Source organism: Tamandua tetradactyla, chromosome 20 (genome assembly GCF_023851605.1).
Source record: "Tamandua tetradactyla isolate mTamTet1 chromosome 20, mTamTet1.pri, whole genome shotgun sequence".
In the NCBI taxonomy this organism is placed as follows: domain Eukaryota; kingdom Metazoa; phylum Chordata; class Mammalia; order Pilosa; family Myrmecophagidae; genus Tamandua; species Tamandua tetradactyla.
The window spans coordinates 15,234,455-15,257,600 of NC_135346.1; the positions used below are offsets into that span (position 1 = coordinate 15,234,455).

The 23,146-nt window shown below is 37.6% G+C and overlaps 1 protein-coding gene and 1 pseudogene across 2 annotated transcripts in view; both read left to right on the forward strand.

The window, feature by feature from the left end:
• The window catches only part of TGFBI (transforming growth factor beta induced), a 168,636-nt gene that overhangs the window by 49,889 nt on the left and 95,601 nt on the right, over positions 1–23,146 (forward strand). The window contains exon 3 of one of the 2 annotated variants that reach the window (XM_077138515.1): positions 18,020–18,186. The exons of the other annotated variant lie outside the window; for it this stretch is intronic. Coding sequence (XP_076994630.1) covers positions 18,050–18,186 — 137 coding nt within the window. The 5' untranslated portion in view covers positions 18,020–18,049. The remainder of the gene's footprint in view (positions 1–18,019; positions 18,187–23,146) is intronic. 2 annotated transcript variants of the gene reach the window in all.
• Positions 3,245–5,840, forward strand: LOC143664454 (kelch-like protein 20; annotated as a pseudogene).

The window sequence follows — 23,146 nt, forward strand, 5'->3', positions numbered from 1 at the left end:
GAGAAGAACTCAACAAATGCTGAATCTAAAAAGGGAAAAATATCAGGTAGGAAAACTCTGTCTTAGACTGCCAATCAGTTCCCATTCCCCTCCCCCCTCACTCATTCCTGCACAGCTTGGGAATTGCACAGAGGCAGCATAGCCCAGGCCCCTCCCACTATGGACAGAGATTGTAGAGTAACTTGCAACAGTGAGTTAGATCTCCATGCATAGCCAGGCACAGGGACTTAAGTCACACAAACCATTGAGGACTTCTGCATACAGAAGGGCCCCCAAAAGCAAAAAAAAAAGCGAGAGAAAGAGACTGCAATAGAAATGCTGGTAAGAACTGTTGTGCTCTCACTTAATCCAGTTTCAGTTGGCAGAACCACCTAAAGGCAAAATGAACCTTTCTGGCATGACCCACCTATGTGGATTGATACCATCTGGCTCCCTGAGGAAGGATACTCTATCAGCAAGGAGACTGGAGGCAGAAAAGCATCATAGAAAAAAGGGGGATGGTTAAACTGAACTGCTGTAATATAGGACAGGTCCCAGAATTGAAAATTGTAAGAAAAACAAGGTACTGGTGAGAGACAGAATTTAAACAAATCACAGAAAGCTTCAGAGAAAAATCTGCATAGAAACAAACAGAAGAGATCAAAATTCCTGGAGAAGAAAGAGATAAAACAAAGTTCCTGGAGGTGAAACAATTGCACCAAAAGTGCAATCTTAAAAACTGCACCATATACCCAGGGTGAAGTTGAAGAACTAAGAAATTCTGAACAGTTAAACAAAGGATATTCTAAAGTTCTAGAATAAGTTAGACCCAGCATCAAAGAGGAGCCCTAACACAAAGCCAATCAACAACAAAACCCTAGACTAGAAGAAGAAATGGACCTTCAGAGTTAACTCATCAAGATAATGAGATGTCTAGACATCAGCAAAAAATTCCAAACCATTCAAAGAAACAGGAAGACATGGCTCAGTCAAAGGAACAAATTAAAAGTTCAGAGGATACTCAGAAGTTGAAACAACCAATCAAAGAAGTTAAAATAAATCTTCTAAATCAATTCAAAGGGTTGAAGGAAAATATGCATACAGAGATAAAGGTTATTAAGAAGTCAATGTATGAGAAGTTTAAAGTGAAAAAAGAAACAGCAGAAATTGTGGGAATGAAAGGCACAATAATAGAGATTAAAAATGCGCTAGAGGCATACAACAGCAACTTTGAACAGGCAGAAGAAAGATCAGCAAACTAGAAGACAAGATAAACAAAATCATACAGTCAGAAGAATAGATAGAAAAAAGAATAGAAGAATTTTAGCAGTTCTCGGGAACTTGAGTGACAGCACAAAGCACTCAAATATATGAATTATGGATGTCCCAGAAGGAGAAGAGTAGGAAAAAGGGACAAAAAAGAATATCTGAGGAAATAATGACTGAAAACTTCCCAACTCTGTATTATGAAAGACATAAATACACGTGTCCAAGAAGTACAACGTACTCCAAACAGATAAATGCTAATAGACCTACTTTGAGACACATAATAATCGAATGTCAAGTGCTCAAGGTAAGAGACAATTCTAAAAACAGTATAGAGGAAAATGATTTGTCACATACAAGGGATCCTCCATAAGAAACCATGGAGGCAAGAAGATAGTGTTATGATATATTTAAGGCAGTGAAAGAGAAAAACTGCCAGCCAAAATTCTTTATCTGGCAAAACTGTCATTCAAAACTGAGGGAAGGCTTTAAATATTCACAAACAGAAACTGAGATAGTTTTCAACAAAAAGTCTGCTCTAGAAAAATTGCTGAAGGGAGTTCTGCAGGTTGAAGGGAAAAAACAGAAGAGTGGCTTGGAATAGTGTGAAGAAATGGAGAGCATCAGTAAAGGTAACTAAAAGGGAAAATGGAAAAATCCAATAGTACTGTATCCTCAATGTACAACCCCACTCTTTAATTCATATAAGAACCAGAATAAAATTGAACAAAAAAGGCATATTCCTGATAGTGGATGTGCAAAATATAAAGTTTTAAAGTAGGACAAAATAAACATAAAGAGGGAAAACAAAGGGATTTAGGAGGAGAGAATGTGTATGCTATTGCAGCTAAGTTGGTATCTTTTCCAATTAGTAGGTAATAGATGTGGGTTGTGCAATATAAACCCGAGGGTAACCCCAAAGAGGGTAAACCACATATTTTTAAAATATGTACAGGAACAGAAATGAGAAAGGGAACAGTCAGATACATCACAAAAGATGAACTATATGGAAAAGGAGGTTGTAATAAAAGGAAGAGAGACACAAAAATATTTAAAAGATATGACATAAAACCAAGACAAAAAATTAAAAGATATGACATATAAAAAGAACAAAATCGCTGAAGTATTTCGGTTATAGTAAGAATACTGAATGCCAGTGGACTAAACTCGCCAATCAAATGACACAGGTTGACAGAATAGGTTAAAAAAAGCATGATCCAAGTATATGTTGTTTACAGGAATCTCACTGTAGACCCAAATACATGAATAGGTTTAAAGTGAAATGATGGCAAAAGATATTCCATGCAAATAATAATTTAAAAAGAGCTGGGGTAGCTATACTAAATTTAGACAAAACAGACTTTAAGTGAAAAATTGTTACAAGAGACAAAGAACACTATATATTAATAAAAGAAACAATTTACCAAAAAAAAAACCAATCATAAATATTTATGCAGCTAACCATGGTGCCCCAAAATATGTGAGGCAAGCACAGGCAAAAATGAAGGGAGAAATAGACATCTCTACAATAATAGTTGGAGACTTCATTATACCACTTTCATCAATAAATAAAATGTCTAGACAGAACATCAATAAGAAAACATAGTTTAAATAATATAATAAATAATATGATAAGTGAACTAGACCCAAGAGAAAAATACAGAACACTGCACCCAAAGAGTAAGATACATATTCTTCTCAATAGCACATGGATCTTTCTCCAGGGAAGACCACATGTCGAGTCACAAAACAAGTCTGGATAGATTCAGAATGATTGAAATCATACAAAGCATCTTCTCTGCTTATAATGGATGAAGCTGAAAATCAATAGCAAGCAGAATACTGGAATATCCACAAATATATGTGCGCTGGTTTGAAAGTATTACATATCCCAGAAAAGCCATGCTTTAATCCTAATTCAATTTTGTGGGAGCATCCATTTCTTTAAATCCTGATTCATAACTGCAGGTGGAAACGTTTGATTAGTTTATCTCTGCAGAGGCATGGCTTGCCTATTATGGGTGTGGCCATTTGATTAGATGGATATGTTACTCCACCCATTCCAGGTGGGTCTTGTTTAGTTTACTGGATTCCTTTAAAAGAGAAAACATTTTGCAGAGAGTTAGAGCTGACAGAGAGAGAAATGGCAGAGCGGACAGAGAGAGCCAAATCTGTTGCTTCAGAGCACAGAGACACGGACGTTTGGAGATGCTTGGAGCCCAGCAGATATTGCCATGAGATGTTAAGCAAGCCAGAACCTGGAGAGCACCAAGGGAAGCCAGGAGATGAATGCCATTCCTGGAGAAGCAAAGTAGGGAACCCCCACAGGAAGAGAGGCTGAAAGCAACAGAGCCAAGAGCAAGGGACCAGCAGATATTACTCATGTGACTTCCCAGCTGACAGAGATGTTTTCAGATGCATCGGCATTCCTTGAATTAAGGTATCTTTCCATGATTGCCTTAGTTTGGACAATTTTATAGTCTTAGAACTGTAAACTTGTAATTTATTAAATTCCCCTTTTTAAAAACCATTCCAGACTAGTGGTGATGGAGTAGGAGGCTGCGGGAGGAGGCAGAGAAGGCTGCAGCTGAAGAGAAGAAACTGTCAGAGATGGTTTGGCTTTAGAGTGTAGTGAAGGGTACTTTTCATGGTGCATGAAAGGAAAGCCAGTGTGCAGGTGTACCATCATTCGACCAAGAGAGACTGGAATGGAAGTAACAAGCCACTGCACCCTTAGAGACCCCAACACACTGCCGGAAGGGGTTCCCCAACCTGCCTGCATGCCCTATATCTTAGACAAGCACCCTCAACAAACCTTGGAAGTTATTAACCTTCTGAGAAAGGACCAGGAGCTATGCAATGTAGTGCTTGTTATGGGTGCTGGAAGATATATGCCCACTGAGTCATTTTATCAGCCTGTAATCCCTACTTTAGAGCTATATTTACAGGAGAATTGGCAGAGAGCCGTCAGATAGAAGTAGTGATCCAAGACACAGATGAGAGGGTTATGGAACTCCTGATTGACTTTGCATATACCTCCCAGATAACTGTGGAAGAGGGCAATGTTCAGACCCTTCTGCCAGCTGCTTGCCTTCACCAGCTAGCAGAAAAACAAGAAGCTTGTTGCAAATTCTTAAAGAAACAATTAGGTCCTTCTAACTGTTGGCTAGCCATTCGGCTTTTGCTGACATATTCATGTTGCCAGTTACTAAAGATAGCAGACAAGTTCACTCACTATAACTTTTTTTTTTTTTTTTTTTAAAGGAAAGACAGAGAGAAGGAAGGAAGGAAGGAAGAAAGGGAAACATTTTTAAACATTTTCTTGTATTCTGTTTCTCCGTTTTTGTTACATGGGCTGGGGCCGGGAATCGAACCGAGGTCCTCCGGCATAGCAGGCAAGCACTTTGCCCGCTGAGCCACCGCGGCCCGCCCCACTCACTATAACTTTTAAGAGTTGATGGAAAATGAAGAGTTCATGTTGCTTCCAGCCACTCAACTCATTAATGTAATATCTAGTAATGAGCTAAATGTTCACAGTGAAAAACAGGTGTTCAAATGCAGTGATGGCCTGGGTCAAATACAGTATTCAAGAAATAGTTCCTCAGTTACCCCAGGTACTGCAGCATATTTGTCTGCCTCTGCTTAGTCCAAGTTTCTGGTGGGTACTGTAAGTACTGTTCCCCTCATCAAAAGTCATGAAGAATGCAGAGACATGGTAGATGAGGCTAAAAACTACCTCCTGTTGGCTCAAGAATGACCTCTAATGCAGGGACCACGGACAAGACCATGGAAACCTATCCGATGTGGAGAAGTGCTCTTTGCGGTTGGTGGTTGGTGCAGTGGGGATGCTATTTCCGGCATCAAACAATAGGATCCTCAAACCAACAATTGACGAATGGTAGCTTCAATGAGCAAAAAGCAATGTGGAGTTGGAGTCAGTGACGACCTGTTATATGCAGTAGGAGGCCATGATGAATCCTCTTATCTCAATGATGTTGAAAGATATGACCCCAGAACAAACCAGTGAAGCAGTGATGTGGCCCCTACAAACACCTGCAGATCAAGTGTTGGCATGGCAGTGCTTGGAGGCTTTCTCTATGCTGTGGGTGGCTAGGACGGTGTATCCTGCCTCAATATTTTTGAGAGGCATGATCCAAAGGAAAACAAGTGGACTTGAGTGGCTTCTATAAGTACCAGAAGACTAGGAGTGGCAGTGGCTGTGTTAGGAGGGTTTTTATGTGCTGTGGGTGGCTTTTATGGGACATCTGTACTCAACACAGTGAAGTACTACAATCCTCAGGAAAATAGATGACACACCATAACCCCAGTGGGGAGCCAGAGGAAACACTTAGACTGTGCAGTGTATCAGGACATGATCTATGCCATAGGAGGTAAAGATAACACTACAGAGCTTAACAGTGCTGAGAGACACAACTCCAGAACCAGTAGGGGGTTTTGATAGTACAACATACTTGAAAACCATTGAAGTTTTCTATCCTGATGTCACATGGAGGTTATACATCAGGATGAATTACCATCTGCTAGAGGATGGCGTACGAGTTATTAAAATGACACATTGTGAGTCCCATATATAGTAAACATGTAGAAGACCTTCATATATTTCTCTTGTGTTCTGGAGAGCTGTGATTTTGGAGCTTTATGCAGCTGAAGAAAACATTAGAACAAATTTTATTAATTTGCCAGTCCTTCAACATATGGAAATGCAAATCTAATAAAGGTACTTCACCTGCAGGATGCCGCTTTGCACAATAATTTTTAATTATGTGCAGAAGAATATTTATTTTTGGTTTTAATTTATCATGTATATTTTTATACTTATCTTTCCCCTCACAAAAAAAGGAAAGGAAAAAAACACTAAAATTCAAAGCAGCAAAGCTTTATTTTTAAGGTATTGATTAAATTTGAAAATACTGATAAGGAGAGAAGGGCTATGTGTAATCTACATTATTTCTAGGTACTCCACCCGTATGACACCACAACTTATAAGAACTACCAATGACAAAAAAAAGTATGCAAAATGTATTAGCTAGCTATTTTTCTTGGACAAAAGCACTAGAAGTCTTGGAAATCTTTAAAAAAGGAAACATTTTAAGAAAGACATTTTAAAAGGAATATTAAGTCAATAAAATCAGGACTCAGATGCTGCAGTTGTAATCAATTGAAGTTTGAGTTGTTTCCTTCAATATGAATTTACATGTTTTTTGCTATAGTTAAAGCATTTTTTTCATAATATTCTCGCAGTTTCTGCTAGATCTTGAGCTCTGCTTAGTACCTCTGAAAAAACAGTGTGGAGTCTCATATGCTGTCTTGAGTATCCCCCAGTAGAATCATGTGCAACTTTATAAGAGTTTTTGCTCAAAAACCTCACTGACTGAAGAGCTTTCCTTCCTATTTCCTTATTGCTTCCAGGGACCAGGAAGAAGAAATGTCCTCTTTCCATCAGTGAATACTGTTATGCAGTTCTTTACACTTGATGCTCAAGCCTGGTGAAGCAGAGGCTTACTGTTAATAATAGCCTTCAAGATAATGAATTCTTCAGTTCATGTAACAGTATATGTTTATGAGTGTAAAACAAAGTCAGGCATTTTATTTATAATATCTTGGTTCTTTTATACAAACTATATATAATTTTCTTCATTCTGTTACTCCTTCTCTCAAATTGTACTTTCTGGTAAAAAGTGAAAATTTGTAAGGAAAACAATGATTAAAGTTTCAGTGGTTAAAAAAAAAAGTCATTCCAGTTCTGTATATTGCATTCTGGCAGCTGGCAAACTAACACAATATGGAAGTAAAATAACACACTCTTAAACAATCAATGGGTCAAAGAAGAAATTGCAAGGGAAATAAGTAAATATGTTGAGATGAATGAAAACAAGAAGACAACATATCAAAACTTATGGGATGCAGGGAAGGTAGCACTAAGAGGGAAATTTATAGCCCTAACTGCTTACATTAAAGAAGAAGAATGAGAAAATCAAAGACCTGACTGCATACCTTGAGGAACTAGAAAAAAACAGAAAACTAATCCCAAACAAGCAGAAAGAAATAAAGATTAGAACAGAAGTAAATTAAATTGAGAATAAAAAACAGCAGCATTCACAGGACCATAAGTTGATTCTTTGAAATGGTCAATAAAATTGGCAAACCCTTAGCTAGGTAGACGAGAGAGAGAGAGAGAAGACACAAATAAAATAAAAAATGAGAGGAGGATCATTACTACTGACCCCACAGAAATAAATATGATTATAAGAGGATACTATGAATAACTGTATGCTAACAAATTAGACCACTTAGATGAAATGGACAAATTCCTAGAAACACACAAACTGCTGATGCTGACTTTAGAAGAAATAGAAGACCTCAGTAGACCTATCACAAGTAAAGAGATTGAATCAGTCATCATAAACCTCCCAACAAAGAAAAGCTCAAGACCAGATGGCTTCACAGGTGAATTCTATCATTCAGTTCAAGAAATATTAATACAATCCTGCCCAAACTCTCCCAGAAAATTTAAAGAGGAAGGAACACTACCTAACTCATTCTATGAAGTCACCATCCTTTTCTTCTACAAAAAAAGAAAATTACAGACCAATCTCTATAATGGAATATAGATGCAAAAATCCTCAACAAACTACTTGCAAATTCAATCCAATAGCATATTAAAAGAATTAAAACTCACTGAGATCAAATGGGTTTTATCCCAGGTCTCAAAATGTAGTTCAAAACAAGAAAATAAATTAATGTAATACACCACACTAACAAAATGAAAGAGAAAACCACATGATCCTCTCAATTAATGCAGAAAAGGCATTTTACAAAATCCAGCATTCTTTTTTGATAAAAACACTTCCAAAAAATAGGAATAAAAGGAAACTTCCTCAGCTAACATCACACTCAGTGACAAAAGACAAAGTTTTCCCTAGAAGATCTGAAACAAGACAAGGATGCTCTCTGTTGCCACTTTATTCTATGTTGTGCTAGAAGTTCTAGCCAAAGCATTTAGGCATGAGAAAGAAATATAAGGCATCTGAATTGAAAAGGAAGAAGTAAAACTTTCACTATTTGCAGAAGACATGATCCTATATGTAGAAGTCCTAAAAAAATCTACAACAAAGCCACCAGAAATAATAAATGAATTCAGCAAAGTGGCAGGATACAAGATCAGTATGCAAAAATCAGCAGTGTTTCTGTATACTATTAATGAACAATCAGTAGAGGATATCAAGAAAAAAATTCCATTTACAATAGCAACTAAAAGAGCCAAATGTCTAGGAATAAATTTAAATAAGGACATAAAGGATATATACACAGAAATCTGCAAAACATTGCTGAAAGACATCAAAGAAGACCAAATACATTGAAAGACATTCCATTTTCATGGAATGGAAAACTAAGTATCATTAAAATGTCAATTCTACCCAAATTAATTTAAAGATTCAATGCAATCCCAATCAAAATTCTAACAGCCCACTTTGCAGGAATGGAAAAGCCAATAATCAATTATTTGGAAGGGAAAGGGGGCTGAATAGCCAAAAACATCTTGAAAAAAAAACAAAGTATGGAGGACTCAAACTTCCTCACTTTAAGCATATTACAAGCTAAAGTGGTCAAAGGAACATGGTACTGGCATTAGGATAGATATACTGACCAATGGAATCAAATTGAGAGTTCCGAAATAGACCCTTACCTCTATGGCCGTTTGATTTTTGGTGTCGCTGCCAAGTCCACTCAAGTTCAAAAGGCTAGTCTCTTCAACAAATGGTGCTGGGAGAACTGAATATCCATGTGCAAAAGAATAAAAGAGGATCCCTATCTTATACCATATACCAAATGTACTGAAAGTTGTATCAAAGACCTAAATAAAAGAACTGTAAAACTCCTAGAAGAAAATGTAGGGAAGCATCTTCAAGATCTTGTATTAGGCAATGGTTTCTTAGACTTGATACACAAAGCACAAGCAATGAATGAAAAAAATAAATGAATGGATTTCATCAAAATTAAAAACTTTTGTGCATCAGATGACTTTGTCATAAAGTAGAAAGACATCCTGCTCAATGGGAGAAAATATTTGTAAACTACATAGCCAGAAAGGGTTTACTAGCAGAATATATAAAGAAACCCTATGACTCAACAATAAAAAGACAAACAACACAATTTAAAAATGGCCAAAAGACTTGAATAGACATTTCTCCAGAAGATATAAAAATAACTGAAAAACACATGAAAAGTTGCTCAACATTACTGGTCATTAGGGAAATGCGAATCAAAACCACAATGAGATATTATTTCATACCCACTAAAACGGCTACTATTAAAAAAAAACAGAGAATTACAAGTGTTGGAGAGGATGTGGAGAAACAGAAACACTCATTCATTGCTTGTGGGAATGTAAAATGACATGTGTGCTATGGAAAACAGTTTGGTCATTCCTCAGGAAGCTAAATATAGAATTAGCATATGACCCAGCAGTCCCACTCCTAAATATATACCCAGAAGAATTGAAAGCAGGGACTTGAACAGATATTTTCACACTGATGTTCTTTGTGGCATTATTCACAATTGCCAAAAGATGGAAGCAACCCAATGTCCATCAACTGATGAATGGATTGACAAAATGTTGTATACACATACGATGGCATATTATTCAGATGTAAAAAGGATGCATGTGACATCAGGAGTCCTAATGCATGTGACAACATGGATGAACCTTGAGGATATAGGCTGAGTGAAATAAACGAGACATGAAAGGACAAATAGCGTATGATCTCACTGATGTGAACGAATAATAATAAGCAAACTCAAGAGGCAGAATCTAGAACATAGGTTACCACAGGAGAGAATGGGAATAGAGAATGTGTAACTTATGCTTAATTTGTACAGAATTTCATTTTTTGGTTGATAGCAAAGTATTAGAAATGGATTGTGATGATAGCACATTATTTTGAGTATAATTAGTAGTGCTGAACTATGTGAATGTGGTTGAAAGGTGGAATTTTGGGGTTGTGTATGTTACTAAGAATGAAAGAAGATAAAACATGGGACTGAATAACATAGTCCACCATGTTGTGGATGAAGGACTATTGTTAATAGTACAAGTAATAGTTCATGAATGTTCTTTCATGAATTATAACAAATGTATGACACTAATGCAAGGTGTTAATAATAGGGTGGAAGTTGGGAAAAAATAGATCTAATGTGACCTATGAATTATAGTTAATACTATTTTAATATTCTTTCATCAATTGTGAAAAGATTCAGACTCAGGAGGAATGATTCAAGTTGTCAAACTACTGGAGGCCAAAGAAATTATCATAGTGGTTTAAATATATAATTTTCATTGTAGATAATTCTTTTCTAATAGGGGGATGCCCCATTACCCAGGGTATTTCCTCCTTGATATTCAAACCTTGGGAAAGTTGTTTGGTGAGTGTGGAATAAGCAAAGAGAGGGGAAGAATTTTACGAGCTTTTCCAACCAACTGAAATCTGTTTCCTTCTCTGGGGACATTGGAATTTCTCCAGAAAATGGAAAAAGGTTGGTTGCCTAGGGGACACTAGATGGACAAATGAAGCTCTAGTTCCTGAGTTCCTTCTCTGGCTTTCTAGAATCCATGTTTTTCAACTGGGGGGAACTAGATACGAACCAGGTGGTGCAACAAGCCATAGAATGAGCATGGTGACACAGGACATCGCAGTTTGCTATGATAAATACCACAGAGTGGGTTGACTTAAACAATGGAAATTTATTGTCTCATGGTTTTGGAAGCTAAATGGTTTGCTTCCTCCCAGGTTTAGTAGCATTCTGGTGCTGACTTGCCACAATCCTTGCAGTTCTTGTGTTTGCATGTGTCTCGTGTCACATGGTGATGTCCTCTCCATTCTCCCTGCCCTTGTTTTCTACTGACTTCTTGATTCTAGAGTTTCCCTAGGGCTTTCTTTTCATAAGGCCTCTAATAATCCAGATTAAGGGCTAACCTGGTTCAGTTGGACCACACCTTAACTAAAAATAACTTCTTTATGAAGTCCTATTTACAATGGATTCAAGCCCACAGGAATGTAGATAAAGATTAAGAGCATCTCTAAATTGGGGTACATACTTCCGTCTACCATGCAGGACGTCGGTGCTTCTTTAGGATTTGGGTTCTGAAGGGAGAGGAATAGCCATCATTTTTATATTAAAATAAACTTGGACATCTTGTGGAGTAGATGAAAAAATCCACACTCCTTTGTAAGAGTGCAATATAAGACTTCAGTGACTTTTAACCCTTCCAGTATTTTACCTTTCTCTGCTCTCTTTGCTCATCCATGAAGTTATTTGGTCATCTCTGGCCATCAAAGTCATGACCCCCAAGGTAAATGTCTGTCCTTATGTAGAACATAAATGTCTTCCCTCTTTCTAACTACTGCATGTTACAGGCAGAGGATGAGGAGGCTACCTCTCCACACCTTGCTAAATTACAGTGTCTACCTTCACAGCTTACAACTACTAACATTTTACCTAAGGTTACTCTCAAGAATTATTATGAAGCAACTGAATGTCCATCAGTGGCAGATCTTTGAAATATCATTTGCTAAAAGATAGTGGTGATTATCTGCACTGAGGTCCATACGAAATTAAAAATAACATCGCTCCAGCCTATGAGATTTAAATTAAACATAACCTTTTCCCAATAAAAGCTTTCTTTATCCCATTGTATTTAAATATACAATCAGGGAAGATGACTCTATACCTACTCTTTATTTAAAACCAGTCTTTTCAGCAAGAGTGCACCAAGGCCCAGTCAATAGACAATCTTCACTCCAGCAAACACTTACAGAGGTATATTTCCTCACCCAGTTTCACCATCTGCTAGTACTTTGACCGGCAGAAAGCAAACAGCCCGGGCCCCCTGCCGCCCAGGGAAACACAGACTTAGATTACCCCAAACCATGGTAAACAGATGTGTTTGGCCCACTGAGTTTGAACCCTGAGATCACACCACACACAGACATGGTGAGATCATTGCCAGAGGTTACAACACACACATTCTTGGCACTGTTGTTTTGATCAACTCAGACCAGCTGAAGGTCTTAAAGTGAGTGATACTGCACTGTAACAATGGAAGAAATTATGCACTCCTGTTCAGGGATTGTACTGCCTCTCCAGGTATGACACCTCCTCACAATGAACAAAAACTGCTAATGTGAATGACTTTCGAAACCAGTTTCAATGCTCCTTCACTATTCAACAACTCACCCCATTACGTGCTCAATGTACATTGTGTGTGTAAGGTGCTGAACTAAGCACTGTGAGAATGTGAGGATGAGAAGGGAGGCAGGCAGCCAGGAAAGACTGACACACTGTGGAGGTCAACCCTGGAGGTGAGAGTGAGCATGAGTGCAGGTCCGAGGGGAGTGAGAAAAGTAGAGGAAGTACTGGTTGTCATAATTCTTTCTGTAGCTGGCTGAGCCTATGAAACATTTCAGAGGACATTGTAAATCAAGCCTAAAATTCCACCATGGGTTTGTTTCTAACAGTAAAGATGGAGTTGTTGTACTTCATTAGATTCTGGGGAGATTGGAACTGCTCCACGAATATTTTTGTTGGATTCTGTGAGAGAGGATATGGCAGTACTTAGTGAGAGCTTAAATATATTTGAGCAAGAAATAGATAAATCTGTATCTTTTTTTGTATTTTCAAAGTTTTTAAGAAAATTTTTATAAAAAGGTATATCAGCAGAAATATAAAACAATTCTTTCTATTATTGCTAAATAGAATACATCAAGAAGGGACTTGGTTGGCCCTATTGGGCTTACGGGAGTCAGAAAATGTGACTTTCAGAGTGGATCACCCTACCAAAATTGAACTTTAGCCGGACAGCAGGGTAACCTTCAAGGGGATTTCTAGCAGTCCTGGCAGCATCTTCTGAGATGCCAAAATCAGACAATTTATTTCTTTTGGAGATACTGTTTTCTTACAACAACTAACAAAAGAGTACCCCCATCCTAGCACCTATGTTTCAGGAACAAAAATCTAACTCTAGCCTTTGACTTCAAGGGTTGAATTATAACAGAATCAGTGCTTGGCATTCTGTGAGAGCTTGCAGTGTGCATCATAGCCTTCACGGGACTTCAGTAAATTTTGTTTTGTTAGTTTAATTTCTGGAAGTTTTATATACCTAATTACAATCTCATTGAAAGCATTCCTTATGGTCTGTTCAATTTAAAACTTTTGATGAGGAGTTAGAGGAGAGACATAATGAAAATGAGCCAGGGAAACGTCCCTAATTCCCATATTTCGTTAATATATATTGCATTTTGTCAACACCCTGCACATCTCTTTGCATTTTACCTGTGCCAAACAATGCAGAAACAGCAGGGCTGTAGAGAAGAGCAAAGAGTAGGTAATGTGCTATAGTAAGCAAAGAGAATCTCACATGGGAATATGCGTTCAGGTTAGCTTGACACCACCATATTTTTAATAGTAAATAGGGGCTTTTTCAACTTACCATTTAAGTGCAGTGTTAGTTGGAAAAGGGATTTCTAGACCAGGGTTAGTGAAACAAAAATCACCTATTAAATGACAGTGCTTTAGCGATCAACACCAAATATTTTAATGACTTTTTATTATCATAAATCACAGCTTGTCCCTTTCTTCTCCAAGCCTTGATGTAAAAGAAAGGTGTGAAACTTTGCTTTGCCAAAAATAGATGGGTTGCAAATAAGTCATCCATTTAACAATACAGGGGACTTTGTTCCTTGGTGTGCATCTTTTAATGAAAACAAAACCCTTTTTTATTTTGAATTTACTACCTCATTTGTTCCTGCTCCTTGCTCGTGTGGCATGGTCAGGGTTTACTCTGTTTTCAGTGTGCTGAGAATGATCAGACAAGTGATGGTTATTGAACATTGGCTCTTGGGAAGCTCTCAGCCTGTCTCCAAGGATAGTCCCTCTGAGATGAATTCTAATTCCCCATTTCTCCTGTCACTGGAGCTCTAGGCCTGAATATGTATGATAGAGATTTTTCCATGTATTTCTCACTTCCACCTCCAACACAGAATGCCCAAAATCAAATTGAGTGCTTTCTTCTGGGGGAGACTGAAAATGTGAGAGTGATAGGACCTAACCATGAAGCCTCACCTGAGGAGGTCATATGTGAAGGTGAGGGGCTGGTCTGGGACACTGACAGATTAAAGCAGGGACCAAACAAGTTAGGGAGCTCACATATATATAAGTGCCTCACTTTTCTGTGATAAATAGAAATTGTGTGGGTGGTGGCAAAATGACTGTGAGCTTGAGATTGAATATGGTTTGGGCTGACCACTGTCACTAGTGAATGAGAAATGAAAAAAAAAGATTGCCAAACAGCTGGCCCCAGGAAGCCAGACTCTGGGCCTCTGTCCAGCAGTATCTGGCTACCCTGGAATAGATGCAAAAAAAGCGACAGTGGTGGGAGGGAGCAAGATGCTAACGCAGAGTCAACAGCTCAGTTGGAAGGGCTGACCATGAAAGGCAAGAAAGGAGAAGTTACAGGGAACATGGAGAGGTGTCAGAAGCTAGAGCGAGGCTGTGGTGAGCAGTGGCATGACTACACAAAATATTCTATTTTTCCCCCAACGCCTTCATGCATCAACTATCACTATACCTACCCTGAACCCTCTCTCTTCCTACTTTCTTCTACCAAATGTCCTTCCCATCCTCAAAGCTCCGCTCAGGTCCCACCTGCTCCACAGAGTCCTTCTCACTGTTCTTAGATCTGTCAGTGTCCGGTCTCTGAATTCCCTCAGAACTTTGATTTGGGCCACTTCAATTATTTCAGTTATAGACTTATATTATGCCCTATGTGTACATCTCATTTCATTGTGAAAATGCGCCGCTTTTCTAGGATAAAAACTGGGCATTACACTGCTTTTATTTCCCTAATACCGTTAAATACTATTTGAACACATAAAATATATTTAATAGTAAGAAGTATCTGTTGATTATCTGGTAAAGAAATGGCATTACTATTTAAGAATTTGCAATATGCTGTCCCAATCACTCACGACAAGTTTAAAATAGCTGTCAATTCTTATTTCCATGATTACTGATCTCTATGAACATTTGCTTCCAGTCAAGCATTCCTGGGAGAGGGATCCCAAGCATTTATTTACAGTTGTTAAATTACGACAGAATCAAAAGAATTAAGAGTTTCTCCAGATGTTTTTTTTTTTATTTCCTTGGTTTAAGGATGGAGTAAGTTTGCACTTTCTTTTAATATGATGAAAGGCATCTTGCAACTAATAAATATTAAGAAGTAGGTTATGATGAAGGAAAACAGTGTATTTTACAGAAGATAAGTTCTTCTTTTCATGGACCAAAATGCTGGCAAGAGGTCAATTCTGCCTCTAACTATTTGGTGGACTAGGGGAAGGAGCTTCCTCTTTCTGCCTCACTTCTCCCATCTGAGAGATGCAAGGAAGGACTTCCAGCTTAAAGGGTGTGGAACTGTTGGTTTTCCTGCCTCCAGCAAGTTTGCATTCTCCACACGTAGTCTTCCACTAGTGGGCACCATTGGGCAAACTTCAGAATCCCCTGCCTTTGAGCTCAGACTGCATTTCTAAACCTGATTGACGCTTTTGGGTCTGAAATGGGCCAGGATTGTGAAAGTTAGTGGAATAATTCGATTCCATCAGCTCTTCTAAAGGTTTGGTTTTGAGTCATGCCCACACTGGAAGCTTGCAGTTTTGCTACCCCGGGCTGTCACCATCCAAACAGAATTCATCCTTGGTAGAAAATGCCGATCCTTACGGTGCATTAATCTCTCTCTACAATTTAAGAGACCTCAGTCTCTCTGAGGTCATGGGCTAATTTTTACAGGCAAAAACTTAGAGATGACTTGAGTTGTAGAAGTTTGGAGCAGAGGGAAAACATAGGAATCATTGTGCCAAGCACTGGGCTAAGCTCTCAGAACACTTCATGTCTCATTTCATCTTGGCTGTGCAATGTAGTATTTCAAGCACTGGCTCTAGGGCAGCAGATTTGGGCATAAGTCCCAGCTCCTTCTTAACAACCACATGGGTTTGGAACAGTGATGTACCTTTCCTGCACCTTATTCTCCTCTGCTATAATAATATAACTCTATTATATTAATAGATATATAATTATAGAACTGTCTTCCAGAAATGAGTATTTAGTGCAACAAATCATGTGAGCCACTCAGCACAGGACTTGGCCCATAAGAAGTACACTATGAACTTATAGCAATTGTTTTCATCAATCTTAGGCATTAGTTTTCTTCATATATACATGTAATCATCATTATATTTAGAATGCGAAGGAATTGTTTTAAATGTGTGTAACTATTGTTTTTCACTTCATATAATGATTTTTGAGGTGAATGCATCAAACCTAAAAATATATAGTATTCGTCAAAACAGTTTATTTTTTTTGGTGCCTCTCTTTGCCCTAAATTTAAAATAAATAAATAAATAACAAAAAGGACTCCAGATAAAAGGTATCACACTTCTTCCTGATAGTATTTATTTTATTTGTTTTAAAGATTGGAATTCTGTTTATGACTATGCCTAAATGTCCCTTTCTGCTTTAGGATTATGTACTTTTTAATATGTAGGAGGTAATTAATTACAGTTATTTTTTTTTCACAGAGGAGACAGTGAAGTCTTTGATTCCCCACATTGGTTAATGTGCATATGTTTCTCAGACCCATGCCTTAGAGCTCCGTAACAACATGATTACAAGTTACACAAGTTCTTGACAGTCATCAAAGTTAACACATCAGATCCTGAGTATTCTGCTTGAATTCCCTGGGACAGGCTGTTTGTAGTTTGGTGCATTTTTAACCTAAAATCTGGGTTCTATATATAAATAGCATGCACAGTTGGACAACAGCGTTGCCATCAGGGTGAGATCACTTCCAGGAAAACACTGAAATGTAGCAATGGGAATAACATCTGGCCTTTCAACAGTTGCATTTGATTTAGACTTGGATATCCTACATGAAATAGAGGCTGTATTTATTAATGACTTCAATTCCATGCAGTTCACTCATTTTAACTTGGAAAGCAAGACCTCCACAGTCTATTCATTAAAATGACTATGTTTAGGGTATGGATGAAAGCTCACTTGATTTAATAATTGCTTGCTTGTCTCTTCCTCCTTGGCCCATATATTCTCACCTTATACCACACCAAAGGAATAAAGACAGGAAAGTTTGTCTTTTCATTTGTTGGTAAAAGACTGGACTGGAAAAAAATGTCCATTAAATAAAATCATAAAATCATAACCTTCCAGCCATGGGAAAAGATCTCTCTGTGTGTCTTTCAGTATCTGGGTACTATTTCCCCAGTGTAATAATTGTACCCCCAATTTTTTTTCTGATTACACGGCCAACTAAAATAGATATAATTCCCAACCTTCTCTGGAATTAGGTGGGAAAGTAACTAAGTTTTGGCAAATGGGAATTAGCGGATATAGTACGTGGAAAAATTCTGGAAAGTGTCTTTAAAAGGGAGCTTGTGAATCCTTTTCTTCTCCTTCCTGTGTTTGAAATATGGTATCAATGACTGGGAGCTTCCGCAGACATTTTGGACCAGGGTTGGCCTTAAAAATGGAAGATATATAGTGGAAAGAACAGGATAGAAAGAGCCTGGACCTCTGACATTGTGGTAGGTTGAACTATGTACTCCAATTCATGTGTGGTCTCAATCCACATTTCTGTAGGTGTGAGCCCTCTGTAAATAGAACCTCTTGACGATGTTGTTTTTAATCACAGATATGGCCCAACTCAAGGAAGGTGATCTTAATGTGGATTATTGAAAGGCTTATAAATGGAAAGCCACAGGGAGGAGACACAGCAGGAAATTATCAGGAACCCAGAAGAGGAAAGGAGAGGAAATTGCTATGTGATGGAAAGCAAATAAAAAACCAAGGAACCCCAAGGTTAGTGGCAAGCCAGTACCAGAAAGCTAATAACCCTTGAAAGAAGCAAGCTTTCAAGCCCCCAAAACTGTGAGTCAATAAATTTCCATTGTTTAAGTCAAACCCATTGTGTGGTTTTTGTCATAGCAATCTGACAAACTGAAACAGATACCATAGAGGGTGTTAACAGTCCTGGACAGAACTTTCAGAATTTTGTGAAAAATAGCAAAAAACCAGAAATATAGACAAAACAAAAATGTACAGCTTAATGATTTGTCGAAAAGGAAAGCTCCATTAATTTATGACTAAACCCAATCTTAATAAAATACTCCATATATTTTTGGCCCAAAGCGGGATTATTGGATAATTTGACTTCAAAGACTTGCTCAGATTTAACAACAACAACAACAACAAAACAACAAAGTCAGAAAAAGAATTCTATAACCATTGCTTATAATGCACATTAAGACAATAGTTTTTAGGATAACCCCACTTATCTGCATCATCACAATCTATGTTTCTATACATGATGGTTTTTGCTTTCTGTTTTGGGTTTTTTTAATAGTAGGCTTTATTGAAGTATAATCCACATATAATAAAATTTAATAATTTTAAGTGTACAAGCTGGTGAGTTTTGACAAAAGGAATCAGGTAACCACCACCCATCATCATGATTTGCCAAAAATTTCCCTCAAGCCCCTTTGCAGATAATCCTCTCCTGCCATCCCATTGGTCAGCTTTCAATTACTATGGCTTTGCTTTTATAGAATGTCATAAAACTAGGATCATATAGTATGTAATCATTTGTGCCTTACTTCCTTCATTAGCATAATGCTTTTGAGATTCAACTATCCATGTTGTCCAGTGCATCAGTAGTTCTTCCTTCTATTGCTGAGTGGTATTCCATTGTGTGGATATACCTCAATATATATCGTCTATTCACTATTCATGGATATTTGGGTTAGTTTCAAGTTGGGATTATTATGAATGAAACTGCTATGAACATTCTTATGTAAGTCATTTGTGAGAATGTGTTTCATTTCAATTTGGTAAATACTTAGAAATGGAATTTCTGGGTCTTACTGTAATTATATGTTTAACTTTGAACTTTATTAGAAACTGCAAAAATGTTTTCCAATGTGGGTATGTTATTTTGCATTCTCACCAGCAATGTAAGAGAGTTCTAGTTCTTCTCCATTATCATAAAACATGATATTGTCACTTTTTGAAATTGTTACTTTTCTAATGGATATATGGTGGTATCTCATTGTGTTTACAATATGCATTTCCCTAATGTCTAGTGATTTGGAGGCTTATTTGATGCTTATCATCAACACCATTTTTGTTGCTGAAGTATCTGTTCAAAGATTTTCACATTTTTAAATTGGGTTGTTTGTCTTCTTATTATAGAATTTTAAGAATTCGTTATGTAATCTAGACATAAGACCTTTATTGGATCTATATGCTGTGAATATTTTCTCTCAGGCCATGACTTGCCTTCTAATTTCCTAATAGTGTTTTTGAAGAGTAAAATCTTTTAATCTTGATGAAGTGCAATTTATTGGTTGTTTTCATTTATCGTTCATGCTTTTTGTGTATACTTAAGAAATATTTGCCTAACGCAAGGTAACTATGTCAGTCTAGTTCCAGTCAGGAGGCAGAAACCACACAGTAATTTAAAGGAAAAATTTAATATAAATAATTGTTAAAATCTAGTAGGAAAGTAACTGTAAAGATGTAAAGAGACTTCTAAAGGGTGACCTAAGGCTAAGCGAAAGTACCCAAGAAAGGGCAGACTTGGAAGGGGGATCCCCTCCGTAAGATTGGCATTCAGACTTTGTGGAAGAAGGTGTGGCTGCAGCCCACTGAATAGTGGAGAAGTTTACTAGGTTGCCCAGAGTCATTGGACAAGCTGGAAAAACCTTTTGGGAAAGAGACAAATTGAAACAGGTACGTAAGCATGCTGAGGGAGTTGGGGTACAGCTGCAGGTACAAGGCCTGGAAACATGATGTCCAGGCCAGGAGAGCCACAGCAAGGCGACCACCAGTCCTAGGCCAGGTTACAAGGTCACCGTGAGACTGTGTGCTCTTAGGTCATGAGGCTGGGGCAAGATCACCACCAGATATCCCCATTCAGATACAGAGCTGCTGACTGTGTAGCAGTAGCACAGAAAAAAAAGAAAGAAAGAACACAAAACAAAAGAAAGAAAAGTCCCCTTTCTCCTCCAGTGTTTCTCCACGTGTCCACCACTGACAAAGCTCTCCATTGTGCTCACTGGAAAGAAAAAATGCTTAGAGTCCAGTCAGTTACCACACAGCAGGGACTGACGGGTGAATCTGGAACCAATAAATTCATAGCTAGTATTGTCGCTAAGAATCTCTCCTATATTTTCTTCCATATACTTTTTAGTTTGGGTTTATATATTTAGGCCTATAATCCATTTCAAGTTAACTTTTATAAAAAATCTTTAAGGCAAGTCAGGTAAAGTAAGTCCTCTAACATTTTTCTTCTGCAAAGTTGTTTTGGCTATTTTAGTTCCTTTGCATTTCCACATAAATCTTAGAATCAGATTGTTAATTTTTGCAAAACCCTGCTAGAATTTTTATTGTGATTGCATTGAATCCATAGATCAATTTGGAGAGAATTGGCATCTTAGCAAAGATGAGTTTTCTGATTGATAAGTATGGTATAGTTCTTTATATTCTTTAAGTTTAGCAACTTTATTCATTGTAGTGATCTTACATGTATTTTGTTAAATTTATCCATACATTTTTCATTTTTTTTCATGCTCCTGTAAATGGCATTTTTAAAATTTCAATTTCCAACTGTTCATTGCTAACATGTAGAAGTACAGTTGGGTATTTTTTTTCATATTGAGCTTATATCCTGAAACTTGCTAAACTCACTTATAGTTCTGGTAGCCTTTTTGAAGATTCTTTAGGACTTTATACATAGACAGCTATATTGTCTGCCAGTAAAAACAATTTTCCTTTCCAGTCTGAATGCCTTATGTTTCTTTTTCTTGCCTTAGTATACTGGTTAGGGCCTCCAGTATAATGTTGAATAGAAGTGGTAAAAGTGGATGTATTTACCCTGTTTCTACACTTAAGGGCAAAACCTTATCCTTTCACCATTAAGTATGATGGTGCCATTTATTGGGTGAGAAAGTTCTTTTCTATTCCTAATTTACTGAGAGTTTTATTTTTTATCATGCATAGGTATTGATTTTTTTCAAATGCTTTTTCTGCATCTACTGAGGTGATAATGTGGGGATTTTTTCTATTTTTCCAATATGGTACATTTTATTGATTGATTTTTGTCTGTTTACTTCTCTATTCCCAGCTCCTAGAACATTTCCTGACACATAATGTGTGCAAAAATTGTTATATTAATATGGTTTCAAGTTGGACTTACTGATTAAAGATAAAGATCATAATAAGATGCATCCCTCATACCCATTCCTTAGAATTTAAGCATACATGGAGTCCACCTGCTTTCCTTGAGTAAGGGACCCAGTAAGACTTGTTTAAAATGACCTACCTCTGCTGAAGAATGCACTGAGTGAGAAGTAGATTGGCAAATGGTAGTGTAATATAATCGAATATCGTGCTGCTACAAAAAACCCCAAAGTTGTGAGGCATGCAACATTGTGAATGAATCCATGGGACACTTGGTGAGGCAAAATAAGCCAGAAACAAAAGAGCAAATATTATATGGCCTCATTTAGGAAATACTTACAAGAAGATAGGGGCCTAGATTGTAAGTTCTTATAGCAGTCACATTTAGTCTGGAGTCTGTTATTTCTGGATTCTGAGGGGCTGTTTTATAGATGTGGAGCCTGGTATTTAGAGATGAGAACAGAGCCGATCAGGTCAGGATTGAGGTAATTCAGAACACAGGGGTAAGGAAGACAGTGTTTGTATTTTAGAATCTCATCTACTCATTGAGACCAAAGAAAGAAAGGTTTATTTTAACCAGAACTAAATTTTCTGTAGTACATAATCAACTCAGCCTGTCTGGATAGATCATCTAAACAATCCAGACACAGGGAGCCCAGAATAAGAATGAGGGCCGTTAAGCCTGTATATTTTAATGTAATGCCTGGATACATCCCTGAGTATATTAAGCAGATAATCAAAAACTATTGACAAAGTCCCCTGAGGGATAGGAGGAAAAATATGGAATTATTCATCTTTACCATAAAGGAAACCGTTGATACTGTATTAAACATTAGGGACACCCAAATCAATAGGACAAGCCCTTGATCTTGAGGCTTACTTTTATGAAGCTTACGTATGTACCTACCTATAGGTATGCCTAAGAGTTACTTCTGGAGGACCTCTTCTGTTGCTCAGATGTGGCCTCTCTCTCTAAGCCCAACTCTGCAAGTGAAGTTATTGCCCTCCCCCCTAAGTGGGACATGACATCCAAGGGAGAAAGTCTCCCTGGCAGCGTGGGAGATGACTCCCAGGGATGAGTTGGCCTTGGCACTGTGGGATCAACAATGCCTTCATGACCAAAAGGGGAAAATAAATGTAACAAATAAGGTATCAGCTGCTGAGAGAGTTCAAATAGAATTGAGAGGCTACTCTGGACATAACTTTTTTGCAAACTTTATTTAAACATTGCTACCTATCATAGCTTGCCAAACCCCAAACCAAAACATTCCAGCCTATCCTAAAAACCTAGGGCATTATATAAGATCTACAAATGTTCCATGCACTAGGGTAACTTTCCAGAAACCTACAACCTCCAGATGAGTCCCTAGACCAGACAAGTCCTGAAATGCAGAGGGGCCAGCCTCTCCAGAACATCAATTAGTTCCATCACCCATTTCATATTATTGATAGCCCATTCCAACATGAAAAACTTAGAATGGGTATAGCCCAAATACCCCTAAAAAGTGGGAGAAAGATCAAAGGTGATGGTGGAGTTTTACAAAGAAGGTAGAGTTTAATAAATAAGTATGATTGCTGAATT